The sequence below is a fragment of the Corvus kubaryi genome, unplaced genomic scaffold, assembly GCF_017639235.1.
Source record: "Corvus kubaryi isolate FWS band 111438036 unplaced genomic scaffold, C.kubaryi_AGA036_p1.0 37193, whole genome shotgun sequence".
Classification (NCBI taxonomy): Eukaryota; Metazoa; Chordata; class Aves; order Passeriformes; family Corvidae; genus Corvus; species Corvus kubaryi.
Window position 1 is genome coordinate 232,842 of NW_024581055.1, and position 18,068 is coordinate 250,909.

General features: G+C 55.5%; 1 protein-coding gene across 2 annotated transcripts in view; it reads right to left on the reverse strand.

Annotated features, from left to right (window-relative positions):
- AGAP3 (ArfGAP with GTPase domain, ankyrin repeat and PH domain 3) overlaps positions 1-18,068 on the reverse strand; it is a 101,438-nt gene that overhangs the window by 81,657 nt on the left and 1,713 nt on the right. Inside the window, exon 1 of one of the 2 annotated variants that reach the window (XM_042022260.1) lies at positions 997-1,360. The exons of the other annotated variant lie outside the window; for it this stretch is intronic. Coding sequence (XP_041878194.1) covers positions 997-1,345 — 349 coding nt within the window. The 5' untranslated portion in view covers positions 1,346-1,360. Of the gene's footprint in view, positions 1-996; positions 1,361-18,068 lie in introns of those variants that run through there. 2 annotated transcript variants of the gene reach the window in all.

Genomic DNA, 18,068 nt, shown 5'->3' on the forward strand with positions numbered 1-18,068 from the left:
ATGGGGATGGGGCGGAGGCCGCGGCCGCCCCGCCCGCCGCGCCCTCCGCGGGCACCGACGGCACCGAGTCCGGGGCACGGGCAGCGGCGGCGGCGCCGTCCCGGAGCGGTGCGGGGCTACGGCCCCGGGGCAGAGCAGGACCGGTCCCTGTTACCACTCGGCCGCGCTCAGCGCCAACGGCGGAGCCCGCACCAGGGAGCGGCGGCGCTGCCCGGCCGCCCGGACCCCGCCGTGGCACTCACCGGGACCAGAACCTGCCCGAGCCCCGCCGGGGCGGCGCCGAGCGCCGGGACCGGAACCTGCCCGGGCCCCGCCGGGGCGTTCACCGGGACCAGAACCGGCCCGGATCCTGCCAGGTACCGACCGCCGGGCAGGGCCGGCAGTGGGGACCGCGGCGCGGGGCGGGGCCGGCCTCGCCCGCCAGGGGGCGCTGCGCCCCCGCTGGCTGCTGCTGCCCGCGGCACCGGCACCGGGACCCCGCCCGCCACCGGCAAACGTGCACGCGCACCCTCCGCCGGCCCGGCTCGACCCGCCCCTTGCGGCATCCTCGCGCCCCCCGCTGCCCTCCCCGGCCGCAGTCCCGCCGCACATCCCTCAGCCCGGCCCGGAGCTTCCCCTCTCCTGCCGGGACCCCCCGCTCTGGGCGCCCAGACCCCCCAGCCCCGGCCGCACCGGCCCTGCACTCAGATCCAGCTGCTGCCTTCTGCCTTCTCACCTTTCCCAAACCTGTGATGGGGCAGCGAACCCCTCAGCAGTTGCGTGATGCTCAACAGCCGCCCTGTGCTCAGGGACACCTGGGAACCGTCAGTTCCAGGGGCCCGGGCAGTCCGGAGCACCCACACCCTGGAGCACAGACCCCCAGGAGCACTGACTTCCAGAGCCCTCCCGAGCCCGAAGCACAGGGCACCAGGTTAAGTGTGACCACCTCAGCCAGAGCTTCACTCCTGTCTCGTTCCAGGGCAGTCATTTCCTTTGACCAAACCCACCATCACTCACCTGTGACCCTCCTTCCTGGCCACTGGAGTCCTGACTGTGGTACCTCCTCCACCTCTTCCCCAGCACCCCCCCACTGCTGCCCGCAGTCCCTGTCTCCAGCATCACCCCAGGGCTCTCCTCCTCCTCCTTCTCCTCTTCCTTCTCCTCTTCTTTTTTCCTCCACACCTTTTCCCTCTCCCTGGCTTCCCTCCTTCACATTGCAAGTATGATCTGTGCTCCCTCTGGGGAGGAAAAAAAAAGATGTCTGACTCCCCCTTAAACTATTTTTACCTTTCTGAAAGCCCTGTCTGCTGAGCCAGCCCAGGTCTTCTCCTGCTTCTCCAGGCCTCTCCAGGGAACACCTAAACATCAGCACCTCCCTTTCCCCCTCCTTATACAGAAGTCTTTGACTCCACTGCCTTGACTCTTTCAAAATCCCATCACCTTCTTGGACTTTGCCTTCTCTTTGACCCCTCATCCTCCTCCTCAACAGGCCTCATCCTATCTCTCCAGTTTTCTGGATGCACCCAGGCCTCGGAAACAGCCAAACCCCACCTAGAGCTCTTCCCCTCCCTACAGCACAGCCAGCGCCTCGGCCAAGTCCCTTCCTGTCCCTTCTCCTTCCTCTCCTAAGCCCACAGGTCCCACCATCCACCTCCCCTCCCATCCCCGTCAGTACCACAGACCCCCATCACGGCGTGCAGGAGCAGAGGTCCCACCCAGAGCCTCTCCTGGGGCTTCACGTCCTGCTCCTCCCTCAGGTGTTCGCACCTGTCAGCACCAGCCCTACCCCGGCAGTTCCCCTCCCCGGTACCCGCTGCCGAATGCCCCGAGCAGTAGCTCAGAGCCGCCACTCCCACGCTGTGGCCATGCCCTGTGGGCAGACAATGGACACATCCCACTCCCCTCCCTCCCAAGCCAACGGGCACCTGTGCCCGGGACTGAGCAGAAGGTGCCTGACAAGCCGCCAGAGCTGCAGCTCTGCCATCTGTGCCAAGGTCACAGGAACATGCGAACTGCCAGACTGGATCTGACCTGCATGCACAGCATCTGCCATCCCGTCTCCCAGAGCAGCCGCACTGCAGCGAGAACGAGGAATTCTGCAGGAAGCAATTACAAGGGAATGTCTTCCAAAGTGCTGAACACCAGACAGGGCTGGCTGCGGGGACCAGGCTGTCCGAGCCAACCTGTCAAGGGTACCTCAGGCACAGGTACCGGGCTCTGGGCAGGGAACCAGGTCAGGACCCTCACAAGCTCCTTTCCACCATGCCTGGCACAGCTCCATGCTCCCAGGGATGGAAAGTTCTTCCTGTAGGGAGATGGGACCGTCTATATCCATCTCCTTCCCAACCCTGGGTTTAACACATACTCCAACAGCACCAGATGGCTCCCCTTCCACATGAGTCTCAGCTTTTTAAAATGTTCTGGCAGGTTCTGGCTGTGAGGTGTCTCTGAATCACAGACTGTCTGCTGGAGAGATGATGCACCTTGTGCTGCTTGCTGAGGCAGGACCAGACATGCTGGATCCCCCTGACAGGGTCTGTCTGACCCATCCCTTCGACCTCCCCAAGCCCCCTCCAGCACTATGACCTCCTCAAGCCCCCTGCAGCCTGTGACCTCCTTTCTGCTCCAGCTCTTCCTCCTCCTGTGACCTCATCCAAATTCTGATTAAATCTACTGAGAAACATGGAGAGTTCCCCTTAGCTGACAACATCCCTTCCCTGTCCCACCAGGGATCATATTTTTAAAGCTATTTGTGTTTCTAAAGCATTCCCTCAATTCTCTGCAGTTTGTCTCCACCTTTCTTAAACACAGAGCCAGAACCTGTGCACAACACTCAGCTGGAACCTCCAGCAGCCCAAGAAATACAGGTACAACACCTGTCCTCCTGCATCCCAGTAAGATACTGGTCTACACCACAGAAACAGCATAACACTGTTCTTACCTAATTAGGCTGTTTCGTGGCAAAGGTTTGCAAACGCTGTGTGCACTGATATGTATATTGACATGATCCCCTTGACGTTATTCCTACAGGAAGAATGAAAGACGTCTAATATAGGCTAAAATGGAGCCTTAGATTCAAGTCCTGGGGTTGAGGGCTGCAGGGCACCTGCACACAGGTTGGGAACCTATACCCCAGGATGGGCTCAAACCCCGCAACACACGGGCTCCAGCTGCCTGAGCCCTCCACCGATGGAGGAACTGAGAATGAGACTAGAAACCACCAGGGTCTGAGGACAGCCATCACTGAAACTCCCCACATGCCTTTAATGTGTCTCGTCTCTGGCAGTTTACACCATAACCATAGTGGGTTGGACTGGAGCTGTGTCTGTCTAGTGCAGGTGACAGGTGACAGCTCACCTGCTCACAAGCTGCTGGCGGGCAGCAGCTTGGCCCGAGTTCCCAGGGCTATGCGGGGCTGCAGAAGCATCTCCGAGAGCTGGGCAGTAACAGGGACATTGGGCTTTGGCAATCTGACCCAGAGCAGGTGCCTGGGGACAGAAGCAAGTTGGTCCCTTACCAGCACTTCTTTGAGTCACATGCATGGTGCAAACATTATGGCAATGAACATGTGGCTGAAATTAATATAATCCATAAGAGGCTTAACAACAGCTGCATGGGAAGAGTCTGAGAGCCAGGGAACATTCCAGTGCTGGTTGGCCCTGGTGTGAAATTCAGGGTGGAGACCTGAAAAGGAAAAGGAGTCTAAACCATGGTCAAATGCTCCACTGTGCTCCCCAGACCCCATGACACTGGTATCACTGCTCCCCCAGACCCACCAGCACTGGTATCCCTGTGTTCCCCCAGACCCAAATAGTATTGTTGCTCCAGAGAACTGCAGATAGGGCGACTTTGTTGCCAGGGAGATGCCCAGCTGGGAGGATGGGATACCTGCACTCACCATCCCCCGTGGGTTCAAAGGCACTGTCACTCTGCAGAGGTGCCTGAGTCCGGGGGCCCCCCTGCAGCCCCACACGTCCAGCATGGATGAGGGACCAGCACTGCCTCGGCAGCTGGGGGAGGGATGAGGTTCCTAGCATGGATGGTCCCAATGGCTTCCAGTGCCCGCACAGAGGGCAGGTACCAGCAGGAGACCAGGAGCACGTGGAGACAGCAGCCAGCTCCAGGCCCGGTGTGCTACCAGGGCTGCCCGAGGCCAACAGCCCTGCACAGACCGTGTTAGCGGTGGAACTGTGGGCACCACTGCCAGGGACAAAGCCAGGACAGGGTGCAGGACAGGTGACAACACTGCACCTGTGCCAGGCTGCAGGGCACCCAGGGCCCTGGCACACACTGTCCAGCTGGAGCAGCAGAGCAGGAGGGTTCTGTGCAGTGCCAGGGATGGCAGACAAACCCCCCCGCAGCTGCAGGAGGACCCCAAGCGCTGTGTCATGACCATGCTGGAGCTACCGGGCTCCGCAAACCAGCTCCAGCCAGCTCGGCCATGCACCAGGAATACTGATGAGGCTCTGCCAAAGCAGAGCGTCCGGGGGCGCAGGCTCGGTGGCCCGGCCGTGGGGTGCAGCGCCGCAGCCCCCGCAGCCCCACGTCACAGCCCACGCTGCCAGTGCGTCAGCAGCACCGTCACTCGGAGGCGGTGGCGGGGGCCAGGCCCTGCCTGCTGGCCCCACGGGGCCGGGACAGAGCCAGAGACATCCTTGGCCCAAACAGGAGGAGGGAGAAGGAGACACAGGCGTCCCCTGACCCTGAGCAGGGTGATACATTCACGCTGAGTCCTGCCACAGGCTCAGCATCCACCACAGCACCACTGCACACCACACAGCACCACCGTGGTAACCCTTTCCGGCCACCCCAAGCACCCCAAAACCTCTTCCAGTCACCCCAACCACCCTGAGCCCAAGAGACAATGTCTTCCTGCACTCCACTGACAAACACCCGCCCACCCCACAGCACCTGCACATCCCCAGGGTCTCAGGATGGAGAGGTGAGGCACTGCTCCAGGTCCAAGTTCTGGCACAGCCTCTCACTGCTAGCTGGACCCTCATGCCCTGCCCTGCCCTGTCTCCGTGCCTGTGCAGCACAGAGCCCTGGGTTTAACACTTGACAGGCTGACTGACTTTCCAAAGCCTCTTGCCATGAGAGGTGCCTCAGTGCAGGTTGCTCCCTACAGTTTCCATGGAGAGGAGGAACAGGCCCAGCCAGCAGAGAGTTAACACCAGCTGGGAAGTAAGTAACAGTCACAGGAGAGCCCGACTCCAGCACCAGCTCCCTCCCTCCTCCCACACTGCCCACCCCCAGCTCAGGTCCTGCCACAAACCTCGAGCTGCTGATGAGGAAATTGCCACCTTCTCCCCCCACCCAGGATGCAGCGCTGAAGCAAACGCCTCCCTCCCACACATGCAAGGTCATGCCCATGTCACCCTAACAGGGCATGGCCATGCTCTTGTCCACCAAGGAGAGAATCTGAGCACCAAACTGCTGCCAGCCCTTCGAAGATGGCATCCTGCCATGGACCCTGTGGGGGTGGCCACGCTGTAGATCCTGCGCCCACATGCTGCAAGTCAGATGTAGGGATGACAGATGTAAGGGATGACAGATGCAGGGATGATGCTTCCTAAGCGGGTCCAGACCCTGGTGCCTCAGGGAACCCCGGAAGACAACGCTTTGGGATGTTACCTACAGGGTGTAATACAAGATCAAGGCAGCAGCAATCACTTCCGCTCCTTAAGCCACCTCCGGGCACTTCTGTGCGCAGAGACGCCCATACCAGTATCCTGACTAAACCTGCAGGTAGTCTGGTACCTGCACTCCAGGGCATGAGCAGCCCCGCCATGCTGCCAGCCATGCACTGGGCTGTCCCCAGGCACTAGGCTGCTTCCAGGTACAGAGATGTTCCCATGGAACAGGGCTGTCTCCAGGCACCAGAACGTTCCCAATTCCCAAGCTCCCCACTGGTGATGCAGGTATGAGCAGCATCAGCATGATTAGGCCAGACATTGTGAAAACTCCTTGGGATTTTGAAATCCAAAGACAAAAGGCCATGTGAAAATTTAGTTAGAGGACTAAAGAAGACCTCCTCAGGTTCTCCAGCCTCACTTTAAAATCTCTCCCATAACCATCACTTAAACAGTGAAAATCCTCCAGTTTATTTCAAAAGCAGCAAACAAAAGAAGAAATGGCAACAGAGTGAAACTAAAAAGTGAACGGTGCAGCAATGGGACTCAGAGGACGTGAAAAACCACATGGAGATCAGGAGGAGAATATGGCAGGAGATGGAGGAGGCTGGAAAATCCTTCCAGCCTTGACAGAAAGGCAGAGACCCCACAGCAGCCTGCAAAGGATGGTCACAGAGCTGTCCTTTAGCTGGACCATGGAGCTCCTTCAGACATGACCGCACTGTGATGACGTTCATACGCCCAGCGGGTACAGGACATTTCTGCGCCCGCAAGCAAAGCCCCCACCCATCCCAGCAGCAGATGGAGACTGGGCCTCCAAGCCAGGTCTGTGCCAACCGGACAGACCACCCATCCTCACGTTCTTCTGGCTCTGCGCATGCAGCATCGCAGACACCAATGACACAAGAATTTTGGGAAGAGCCAACCCCAGCAAAAGGTAGGACTGGAGTGGCATCAAGCTCCACAGGAAGGGGAGCAGCTCAGAATCCCAAAGGGATGTTCCCAACAGTGCTTCTCAAAGCTCTCCAAAACCACTCCTCCCTCCCTGGGAAACATGCAAAACAATTAAAGCCATGGAAAGATCCTGTCCTTCCGCCCTGTTCCCAAAGGCACCTGCTCAGGAACAATGAGCAGGCAAAGGAAGTATTTTCAAAACACAAACTAAAAAGCTACTGAGGCTGGCAACAACACGGGATGCTCATGGGGGCCTGAGCACTCCAACAAATGCCATGTTACTGCTGCTCCCACCTCGTCATCTTCTGAGGCGAGCATGGTGACTAACAGCATCTGCACACACAGGCAGAGATTGTTTTGCTGCAAACAACAAGAGCCAGTTGTGAGAATAGTGTTAGTAATACCCCTGTATCCCACCTGGAGCAGGGGGACTGCAGTGCTCCAGCCCCCAACAACCTTCTCCAGCTCCCTCGTGGTGGACAGGCTCCAGACCCTGTGATGGAGCTTCGATTCTCACAAGCAATGGATTTAGAGAACGAAATATCACCCTTGGGATGGTTAAGAAGTAGATGTCACCTGGCACACGAAACTCAGCTTCACAACAAACACTGTAGGTGAGACTATCCATTTCAATGAATCCACTCATACCTCAGGCGCTGCCCCCAAGTCCTGGGGAGAGCCGGAGGTAGCCCCAGCCCAAGGCATGCTGAGCCAAAGACCCTGCTCCAGGCTGGCCAAGGGTTTGGTGTCTCCTGCTCCTGCTCCCACTTCGGCACGAGGGTCCCAGCTCTGATCCCTGGAGCAGCCCCTGCTGGAAGCAGCTCCCCACGCCATCCATCTCCATCAGTGCTCACCTTTACAGACCCCAGTGGCCTGAGGAGCCTACCTGTGTCTAACCCAGGCATTTTGGGTTCCTCCCCAAGGCCTCTGCAGAGAGGCCAACCACCAACCACAGACAGTAGAAAAACCCAGAAACTGAAAGCCACAAGCCGCAGCCAGAAGGTGGGATGGAGGGTGCAGGTCTTGCACCTGGTTCTCTGTTCCCACCGTCCCCCAAGGTTCCCCTGCTGCAGCCACAGACACCTCAACCTGCACAGGCTCATCCTCCCAACAGGAATAGGTACCACGTTTCACCCCAGGGCCCCAGGAGGGACAGTCCCTGCGTCATTCTGCCCGGCTCACACCCTTGGCCTCACCAACCCTCACCTCGTGTCTCCCCGCCAACGCCGAGGCCCAGCAGGGCCCAAGGGGTCCCAGCTGCCTGACCAAGTCCTGGCAGGGCCCAAGGGGTCCCAGCTGCCTGACTGAGTCACAGTGGGGCCCCTGACTGACCTGACCAGAGAGAGCAACAAGGGAGACCTCAACTTCCCCCAGCACCAACACCAACTTCCCATGTGGTCGGGGCAGAAGGGGATGGCTTTGAGTGCCTCGCACCACCTTGGATTTGGAAGGGAGAACCATTCTTGATGATTTTTCCAGGACCCAATACAGACACTAAATGCTCACAGGAGAGGATGGATCCCCAGGAATCTCCCCAAACCTGTCTCAGCCCAGTTTGTATTCATAACTATACACTGAGGGCCCCAGTTCTTACTCCACTTCACACATCTCATGTTGACCATTGACTCTTCCAGTTTCTTCCTGAGGTCACTCTGGACTAACCTAAATACCATAAAGAAGCCTCAAGGTATTATTTAATCACTAACACCTTTCACTAATCCCACTGCTTGGGAGCTGTTCTCAGTGTCATGGAAAGTAGATCCCATCAAACTACGTCACTCAGCACCCACTTCCCTCCTTTAATTCTCCACTAATTCTGATTATGTCAGGCACTCCGCTGCTCTCTCAGGGATCGATATCAGCCTAACTGCATCCTAAATACCTGAGTCATCCACGGATCCTGCTGAAGGCTGGCACAGCATCAGCCCACTCCAACCTCACTCATCTTCTCACAGCCAGCTCGCAGGGCGCTCTGCAGACAGCTCTGGGTGCCAGCTGCCCAAAGCTGGGAATCTGAAAGCACCTGACTTTGGCAGCTGCTGTTCAGGACTGACCAACCATTCCAGGGAAGAATTTCACCTCTCCAAGCAGGGATGGAGATGCTTACACTGCATAGCTCCCCACACTCCATGTTTCAGACAATACAGTCAAACATCACAGCTAAAAACATCCCCGTTCCCAATAAACCTCCCAATTCCCAGCAGGCACTGACCAGCTGGATGCCAATGGCCACTTGTGTCCCACCTCTTTTGCTCACTTCCACTCTTGATCTGCATTCTGTAACACCAACTCTTCCTCTGTTTAGGATCAATTCTGTGCCAGTCCTGCTGTTCGGATGTGCCAGCCGCTCCGTGTGCCAGGCTGGCTGTTGGCACAGCTTCCCTCATTAACAGGGCCTTTGCGTGATTTGGGCACAAACGTGACATTCTTTGGAACTACTGCATTTGCTATTTGTGTTCTCTCTCCCAAGTCCTGCAGCTCATAATTTTATTGGTTTTTTGGCTCTAGCAACACCAACCTCCAAAACCAAACGGCAAAGGGTGAGTATCACCCAAACACTTTGCCCAGGAACAGCATCGCTGCTCCAGATTTGCAGGGCATTATGGGGGCTGTGAGGGACAGGGAACATTCTCCCCTCCTTCCCCATCCACAGGCAATCCGGTACCAAGGTGTAGTGGTTTGGTCCAAAATACTCATTACTGTTTATCTGCTGTGAGATAAGAGTTAGGAGAAATGCAAAACAGGCACCAAACTTGAAAGAATATAAAGAAGTTTATTAACAGACCTAAAAGAAGAAGGAAAAAAAATTATACCACCTTCAGAACTCTCCTCCTCCCCCCACCTTCCTCCCTTCTCCCACTGACAATGTGAAAAGACAACCCTTAAGATGTTCAGTCTGTTTACCACTTCCATAATAACCTTGTTCAGTCCATTTAGAAAGAGAAGTCTCTTCTTGCTCATGCTATGAAAACATTATCACAACGAGACAGCCACCCACTTCCAAATATTGTTCAGTCCATTTAGGAAGAGGAGTCTCTCTGCCTGCGTGTGAGTCCTTTCCCCCGACTTGCAGCTTTTCCCGCAACTGCTTTCGAGGGTCCACTCTTGAAGTTTTCTGGGGTACAATTTTAAGGTTGAGCCGTTCAGAAACAAAAACAGAGGCCCTTCTCCTTCCCTGGGAGCAAAGGGTCTTCATCATCTTCATCGTTAGGACTATCTCTGGGAGCATCTCTAGGAACTGAGGTTTTCTCCTTTCCCATTTGGAGCAAAAGTCCTCATCTGGTTCATCTCTACGGACTGAGGTTTTCTCCTTTCCCGTTTGGAGCAAAAGTCCTCATCTGGTTCATCTCTCCCTGTCCAAACTTCTCATGAAATTACAGCTGCGTCAGCATCTGCCTATCTCAGCGCAGGTGCTTTTGCTCACGAGTTGAACACTCCACCCCCCATATCTTCATGAAATTACAACAGGATACTCTGATATATCATAGCTTCACAACAGAATTTCAGCTTTAAGCATCTCCTCTCTCTCTTCCCTCAGGTTTTCAGCTCTTCATAGCAATAAAAGGGTTACTCTCACCTCGGCCTTGCAGCTTTGCAGCTGGAATGTTGAATTTTTCTTATCGCAGTGGAGAGGGGGGAGAGCCGAGCCGCTCCGGCTGCCCACGGCAAGGCAGTGGGGGGGGGTTCCATGGCTGGAACAGGTCCATGGCTTCATGATGGCCGTGGCCCGGCCCGGCCTGGCCCAAGCAGGGCCTGGCCGGGCCCGCTGGCCCCCACACGGGGCCCGCAGCCACCTGTGCCAGTGCCGGAAACGAGAGAGAGCTTGGAGGGGGAGTTTGCCTATTCTTAAATGTGGATCACAGAGGTGATCACAACTTTAAGTGGCTTAGAGAATTGTCCATATTCAAACTGGCCAGCTGATAGGTTCTGTCAGTTCCCAGAGGAAACTGTAAGCACCCCTTAGCAAGGACGTCCCTTCCGGGACTATGCTTGCTAACCTATGACACAAGGAAAGGGCTGGCATGGCTCCCAAGTACAGGGTGTGTGACAGGCACACGGAGAACAATACAAAGCAAGGAAACCCTGTCAGCTCAAAGCATTACTCAAGGTGGCAGAAACAAAGAGAAAGAGTCGCAAAAGGACCTTAAAATACCAAGTGTCCAGCTGCCAGAACAGCAGGTGACTGATGAGAAGCGGAATCATCAGAAACAAGCAATTCTGATTTTACATCTGCAAAAACAAACTGCAAGTTCTCACTACTCAGATGAAATCCTGGGGTAATTCTCAACAACTCTAAGAAAACAGTTCCCAGAGAAGCTGTGGCTACCCCATCCCTGGAAGTGTTCAAGGCCAGGTTGGATGGCGCTTGGAGCAACCTGGTCTAGTGGAAGGTGTCCCTGCCCACAGCAGGGGGGGTGCAACTGGATGCGCTTCAAGGTCCCTCCAAACCCAAACCATTCCATGATTCCATGATTCGGTGAACATCACTCCGCTGCTCAGCAGCAATCAAAGAGCAAAGAGGGTGTCAGCCATTACTAGGTAAAGAATGGAGAACAAGACAGGGAATATCCCAACGCTCTTGTCCTCACCCACAGGCTTCACCCTCTCCAGCGCTTCTGACCTGGGTCTCAAAAATAAATGGAAGGGAACTCCTAAAGGTACTAAGAGGGGCAGGAGATGACTGACAGGATAGAACAGCTACTGTACAGGCAGCCTGGAAAGGAAGATGGCAGAGGGGGTGTGAAGTTTTCCATGCTGGGAGAAGAAAGGAGAAGGCCACTAGGGAACAATTTGTCCCCTGTTTCTTCCAAAGCAGAAACTTGGGGACATCACATCCAATTAGGCAGGTCCAAAACAGGAGATTTTTTCACATAAAGCATCAGTGTGAAATGTCTCATCAGGGCTGCAGCGGCACTCAGCGAACACGCACTCAGAGGACGATTGGCCAAACCCAAGGACAAAAGCTCCATGTGAGGCTACAGAAACATGAGACGCAGCTTTGGGCTCGGGAATGGCTTCCTGGGAGCAGGAAGGGCACAGCCAGCCCACGCACAGTGGGGCAGCAGCATAGGGCGGGCAGGGGGCAAAGGAGCCCCTGGAGCCCCTTTGGCAGCAGCACAAGGAGGGGCCCCTTGCCCCCCTCTCCCCACGCCCCCCGGTGCGCACGCCAAGCCGCTGGCAGCGCCATGGCTGGGGCTGTCACACCGTCCCCGCGGCGCCGAGGCCCAGGGCTGCCAAACCCACATTCCCACCAACATTTTCCATGCTCGCTCACTGCATCAGGATGGTATTTATAGAAGTTTCAGCAAAAGCAATTCAGACACTTCCCAAAAGCTGGCTGGGAAAAAACAAGGCAGCTTGGCCAACGCTGTACATTTTTCCAGCTTTGAGTGAGGGATTGAAGAGCTGATCAACCTCCCAGCTCCAGGCTGGAGCCCAGTGCTCTAGACTTTGATCTGCCAAGCCACAGTGGGCTCTGCTTGGGGCCCAGCAAGTGTTTCCTGCATCTCCAGTATTTCTCAGATGAAATCTTGGGGTTATTCTCAACAACTCTGTGAAAACATTTCCCACAGAAGCTGTGGCTACCCACCCCTGGAAGTGTTCAAGGCCAGGTTGGATGGCGCTTGGAGCAACCCAGTCTAGCGGAAGATATCCCTGCTCATGGCAGGGCATGGGACGAGATGAGATTTAAGGTTCCTTCCAACCCCCAGAAGGTTCTGGGTTCTATGACCATGGCGACTGTGGGATTTTCCTCCAAGGCATTACCTGAGACAGGGAAACAGGAGAAATGCCAAGTAGCCAGATACGAGAGCTTGAGAACCTGGGAATGGTGGGCTGCACATCCCAGTTCCCCAGCCTCCTGAGAATGGATCTGCTCTGCAGAGCCCAGTTTCCCTGGGCAGCTCTGCAGGGAGAGGCCCTGCTGAGCCCCACCAGCCCCATGTCCCCTTGGCACCACCACCCTGCACAGGAGGGTGCCAGAATTAAAGTGGGTCCCATCACAACTCTTCCTCCTCCTCCTCTCAAGCTGAACTCCAGCCATCTGCGGTTTACAGTTTCCGGATCTGATCCAGCACCCTCGGCCCTCCCACAGCACGGAGAGAAATCAGCACTTCTAGTGCCCAAGTCACCCAACCTACTTATCACTCCTACTTCAGCCTGAGACCGATGATGATGACGAGGAGCCTGGGGGAGCAGACTCAGGTGATGTCACCTCCATCCCTGACACCGCATGAGCCAACTCCCCCACTTCTGGATCCTGCAGCTTCCATAGAGGACAACTCACAAAGTCGACTCAGAACGAGCAATACCATCGCTCGATGCACCTGAGGAGGTTCTGCCAGGATCCCTGGGACAAGGCAGGGCTTCTAGACACCTTTCTGAAGGCAGGAACCCAGACTGCCATGTAAGGGCAGGTGTATGCCTCCTCTCAAAGAGAGACACCATCATGGGAGCAAACAAGGACCTGAAGCTCTGAAGGACCAGAGAGCTGCCACCTCAGCCTCACATCTTAATCACAAGATCATTCTATTTCCATGGAAACAGCAGAATTAGAGACTTCAAAGGAACGACAATTACCAACATTGGGAATTTAACTGTTAAACCTGTCACACTCCCGCCCCAGTGCCAGGAGAGGAGACGGAGCTTGCCCACACCATTGTCCTGCACCCCAGTGCCAAGGCCAGCCTCGCTCAGGTGTTTGCTCCTGCTTCCTTCAACAGCCAGGTGGGTTTCCAGAGAGCCTCCCATGTCAGTGCATCAGGGGATGGAAGCTCACGACTCATGGTGGCTCAGTCCAGTGCCAACTTGTCCATCAGAGCTGATCCTGGAGCACACACAGTGATCCTGCTGACCAAGGCTTCCCCAATGCCTCAGCAGCAGAAAAAGGCTTTATGGGCTCGTGAGTCACTCAGGGAATTACAGGACAGCTCCAAGCACTACGGGGAGCACCGGTACAGTGCCTCCCAGGGCAGGCCCTTTCCCTGACACAGCGAACTGCCACAGTGCTTCTGGTCAGCCCAAGGACAGTGTGGAGCCAAGGTGCTAATTACCATCACTGGCACAGGGTACCCTGTCCCACCCCACTCTCGTCACTCCACAGTGCAGCCATGAGTCTTTCCTGAAAGCAAAGCTGGGAAGGACCTGGCAGCACCATGGGACTCCCCGGACTCGCATCCTGGGTCTGCAGAACACCACAATGTAAACTGCAACCCCAGGAGTACCAGCAAAGCTGTTGAGGGGAGCTCCCTCTACCCAGGAAGCCCTCAGCTAACATAGACACATCTCCCAGAAGAGGAGAGAAGAGCTGCCCCTCTGCCTTCTTTCCAGCCAGGGGTCCACTTTGAGAGGTCACTGCCCAAAATCCCCACCATGTGCTCCATACCTTGGCCCCACTGTGGTCAGCAGGACCATTAGCTGATGGGCCCGGGCCTCCCCAGGCTGTTACACCCAATCCAAGGGCTGAAATTGCTCAGCCCAGCTCTGATCTTGTACTATCACACAGACCAACAGTCAGACAGTGGGCAACGTGCTGATGGAGAGGAGTTTTCCATGGCACGTGCATTCCACTGCCCTGCCCATGCCTGGAAGATAATGGACACCTGGCCATGAGCCACACTCCTGCCATGATTACAGGCACACTCCTAAAGCCCTTCCTGCAGGTCTGGACACTGATGTCCAACCTCGAGGAGAGCAGCTTCCCACACACAGAAAATTCCAACCCAGCTCCGAGAGCTCAGACCTGGGGCAGCTGGAAGGATGTCATCTTCTACACTGGAGTCTTGTGGGACACAGCAAGTGCCTACTCCAGCAGGAGCACACGAGGAGCCATCCCCACCCTCAGGCTGGCAAGGCTCCAGGACTGACTACTTCTGCAGATGATCTCCCATGAAAGCAGGGTGCGCTCCAGGCCAGACTCTCCTCCAGCCTCTGGAGAGAACTACCTGGGGCACAGCTGCACACACCTGCCTGCCCAGACTACCTGTACAGACAGGTACCAGCAGGGAAGAGCCACTGTGAGCACCCTGACCCCTGCAGTCACCCACCCGAGTTCCTCATGTCGCACAGGTGGCCCTGCTGCTGCTCCGTGTCACACATGGAACTGGGGAGCTGCTGTGGAGGGGACGTGCTGCAGGACACCCAGCAGGATCACACTGACCCAGGCTCCCCCCACGCCCATGCTGGGACCCCCCATGTCACAGCTCCACCTGGACTCCTCACTCTGTCCTTCCCAATCCTGCCTGCAGCCTGCCCATCCAGGGCTGGGGGCCTGACAGCGCAGTGACTCAGGTGCCAGAGCCAGCGGCACAGCAGAGGCTGCGGCTGAGTCACAGCGTGGCCGGTGACTCACCTCGGACACGGCTGCTGGCCAGCACATGCAGCCACAGCAGCTCCAGCTGCAGGTTTGCTCACAGATGTGCTGCTGCCGGCGGCTCGCCGAGGTCCTGGCACCGGGCAGAGCACAGACCTGGCAGTGGCATGGGCAGGGGGCTCCCAGTCCGCCAGTGGTGCTCCCAGGACACTGAGCAGGGGTGCCGTGCCTGTCCCCAGACACACCGGTGGCCCTGCTGTGGGGCCCTCATCGCCGCAGATCAGGTGAGCTCTCAGCCTGACCCCAGCTGCCACTGCCCTGCTGGCCCTGGTGCCCAGCCTAGGGCTCACCCCGTGCCCCACATGCCCACCCACTCGTCAGCCTCAACATCCCCTGCCCTAGGCATGGGGCAGCCTGACGGCCAGGCTGTGCCAGAAGCAGAGCTTGTCACGGAATCACACAATCATTAAGGTTGGAAAAACCCTCAGAGACCATCAAGTCCAAGTGTTCCCCCAGCACTGCCAACGCCACCCCTGTGTTCCCAAGCGCCGCATCCACATGGCCAGGGCACAGGGGCATGTCATTTGGTGCAGGGGGACTGAGGGGACCGGACCTGCCCTGTCCGTCTGACCACTGCACCCTCCTCACCTGGAGAAAGCCGCCTAGCACCTACTTCAGTAATAAAGTAACCCAAATTCTCACTAACTGCACTTATTTTAGTGAGCCACCTAAATCTGGCAGCGCTGCTGCACTCTGGGACCAGCAGAACTAGCTCAAGGAGAGAAGGGGACGCAGCACGAGGGCCAGCGCTGTGAGGAGCCCACCAGACACAGCCATGGGCACAGCGGGAGCCAGGACAATGGGGGAGCAGCAGCAGGACCCAACACCTGGAGAGGAAAGCAGGGCAACCAGGGTTTTCCCAGAGCAGCTGTGGCTGAACCATCCCTGGAAGTGTCCACGACAAGGTTGGACACGGCTTGGAGCAACCTGGTCCAGTGGAAAGTGTCCCTGACCATGGCAACGGGGTAGAATGGAACGGGATGTAAGGTCCCTTCCAACCCAAACCATTCCAGGATTCTAAGCCCCAGTTCGGGGCTTTTGCTGTGGTTTGGGTTTTTACACTTCCACAATTGATCAGACAGCCCAAATGCCAACACCTCACAAAAACACCACAACAACAATTAGGCTATAACTCCTGTACCCACCTGGAGGTGAGTGACATCCAAACTGCCCAAAAAAGGGTAAGAAGTAAGAAGAAAGAGGAGGAAACAGATGTCAATGCAATCTTGAAAGCAGGAAGCATCAAAAATGGTGTAGGAAGTTGAAGCCTTCAGGAAAACGAGTCTCTAACAATGCTGAGAGCAGCAGGAAGCGGCTGTGTGGAGCACGGACCCGCGCAGGGAGGCATGGCTCGCTCCCAGAGCAGGTCCAGGGGCAGGGGTCTGCTGGGCCTCGCACAGATGGCACCAGAGGCGCTGACACAAACACTCAGGAAGAGCAAACACAAATGTAGAATGGCAAAACCATTAGCAGAAACAATTTTAAAAACGTCATTAAAAAATGGAACTAATTTAAAGGCACAAACGACCTGAATGCAATGGTGTGAGGAAGAGCGAGGAAGAGTGAGCTCACACTCCTGCTCATGCTAATTTTTAATAAATATTGAAATAACAGAGCTATTCAGGAATGGCTGGAACAAAGCAAAGTGACCTCATACCCCCCCCCCCAGCAGCCGTTGCTGACGCCAGTCCCTGGGAAGGGGATGGAGTCAATGGAACTGGATGTTTTTAAACAACAATTCACGTGACAGCTGATCCCACTCCTCCAGGTGGTTCAGGTGTTGCTGACACAGGGTTTGACTGGACGACCTTGAAGGTCCTTGCAGCCCGAAGTGATCCATGGTTCCATGACATAAACAAGTCCGCCAATGTTTCGATGACCATGTAACCCATTCTCATAGAACACTCACTCCCTCTATAAACCATCACTTCGCAAAGTCATTTACAATAAACACAGCAGGACCAGGCTCAGAACAGCCAGAGATCCACGTCAACCAGTAAGAGGACTCCAGTGACACCTGGAGCCTCACCAGTGATGTTGGGAAGCTTCAGACAATTGGGAAAACACTTTTATTATGCCAGGTCCAAGAGAGGTGAAGTGGCAAATGCCAGGAATGCTGGGACATTCAGATCCCCCAGCCCCAAACCCCAGACCACACCCTTTTGTGGTGTTTCCAACACAGGAGAAATGACTGGGTGACCAGGAACCATCAGTGTGGATTCACATCATCAACCATCAGGAGGCGGTGGATGGATACGCCAGACAACAGAGCTCTAATAAACACAGACCACAGATGACCTTTAAGGTTCCTCCCAACCCAAACCACTCTGGGATTTCATGAAAAAGAGCAGCCAGCAGAGAAAGAAACTGGATTTACAGTTCATGGAACTATGGCTGGGTCAAGTGGGAGCGCACTGCCTATAATCTGATGATTTTCATTTTAAGAACACTGTGTAAGGAAGAGCCATAAAAACTCTTTGAAGACCACAGGAAATGAACTCATGAAGAGACTTTTAATGAGCATTATGCGATTTACTTCCCAGAAAGAACATCAAGAGATAATTGATGATGAAGTTAACAGTAAACTTCTCAGGGAATAACATTCAGGTAACAAAGTTTTATTTAGTCCAATCTAAAGAAACAAGTGAGAAAATGAACTTTAAAACAGATGAATGCAAATTGGGAATTAAACGGGAACTATCAGCAGCTGGAGGAATTAATGACTGGAACAACCGACTGAAGAAGCAGTGGTTGGGCTCCCTTCAATTGTTGCCCCGGGAGGGTGTGAAGACCTCCAGGAATGGGGGAACCAAGACCTTTCCAGCTGGACAAAGTACTTCCCAACCTGCCTGGATGGCAGTGCAGTTAAACTGAGCAGGGGGACGATGATACCATTTATTAGTTCACAATACATGGCCAGCAGTGGAACAGACACTCCAGTATCAAAGTTTGTTTGAAACCAAAGCCCACAAACCCACAGAGCCTGCAAACCAGCTGACTAAACCCAACACACATTTAGGCATTTTCTCTTCCAAGAGGAATATTTAGGTCTACCCCTCACCTCTCACCACCAGAGCTCCCCGAACACCTCATCACCTTGTGCAATCCCCTCCCCAAAAATCCACTCCCAG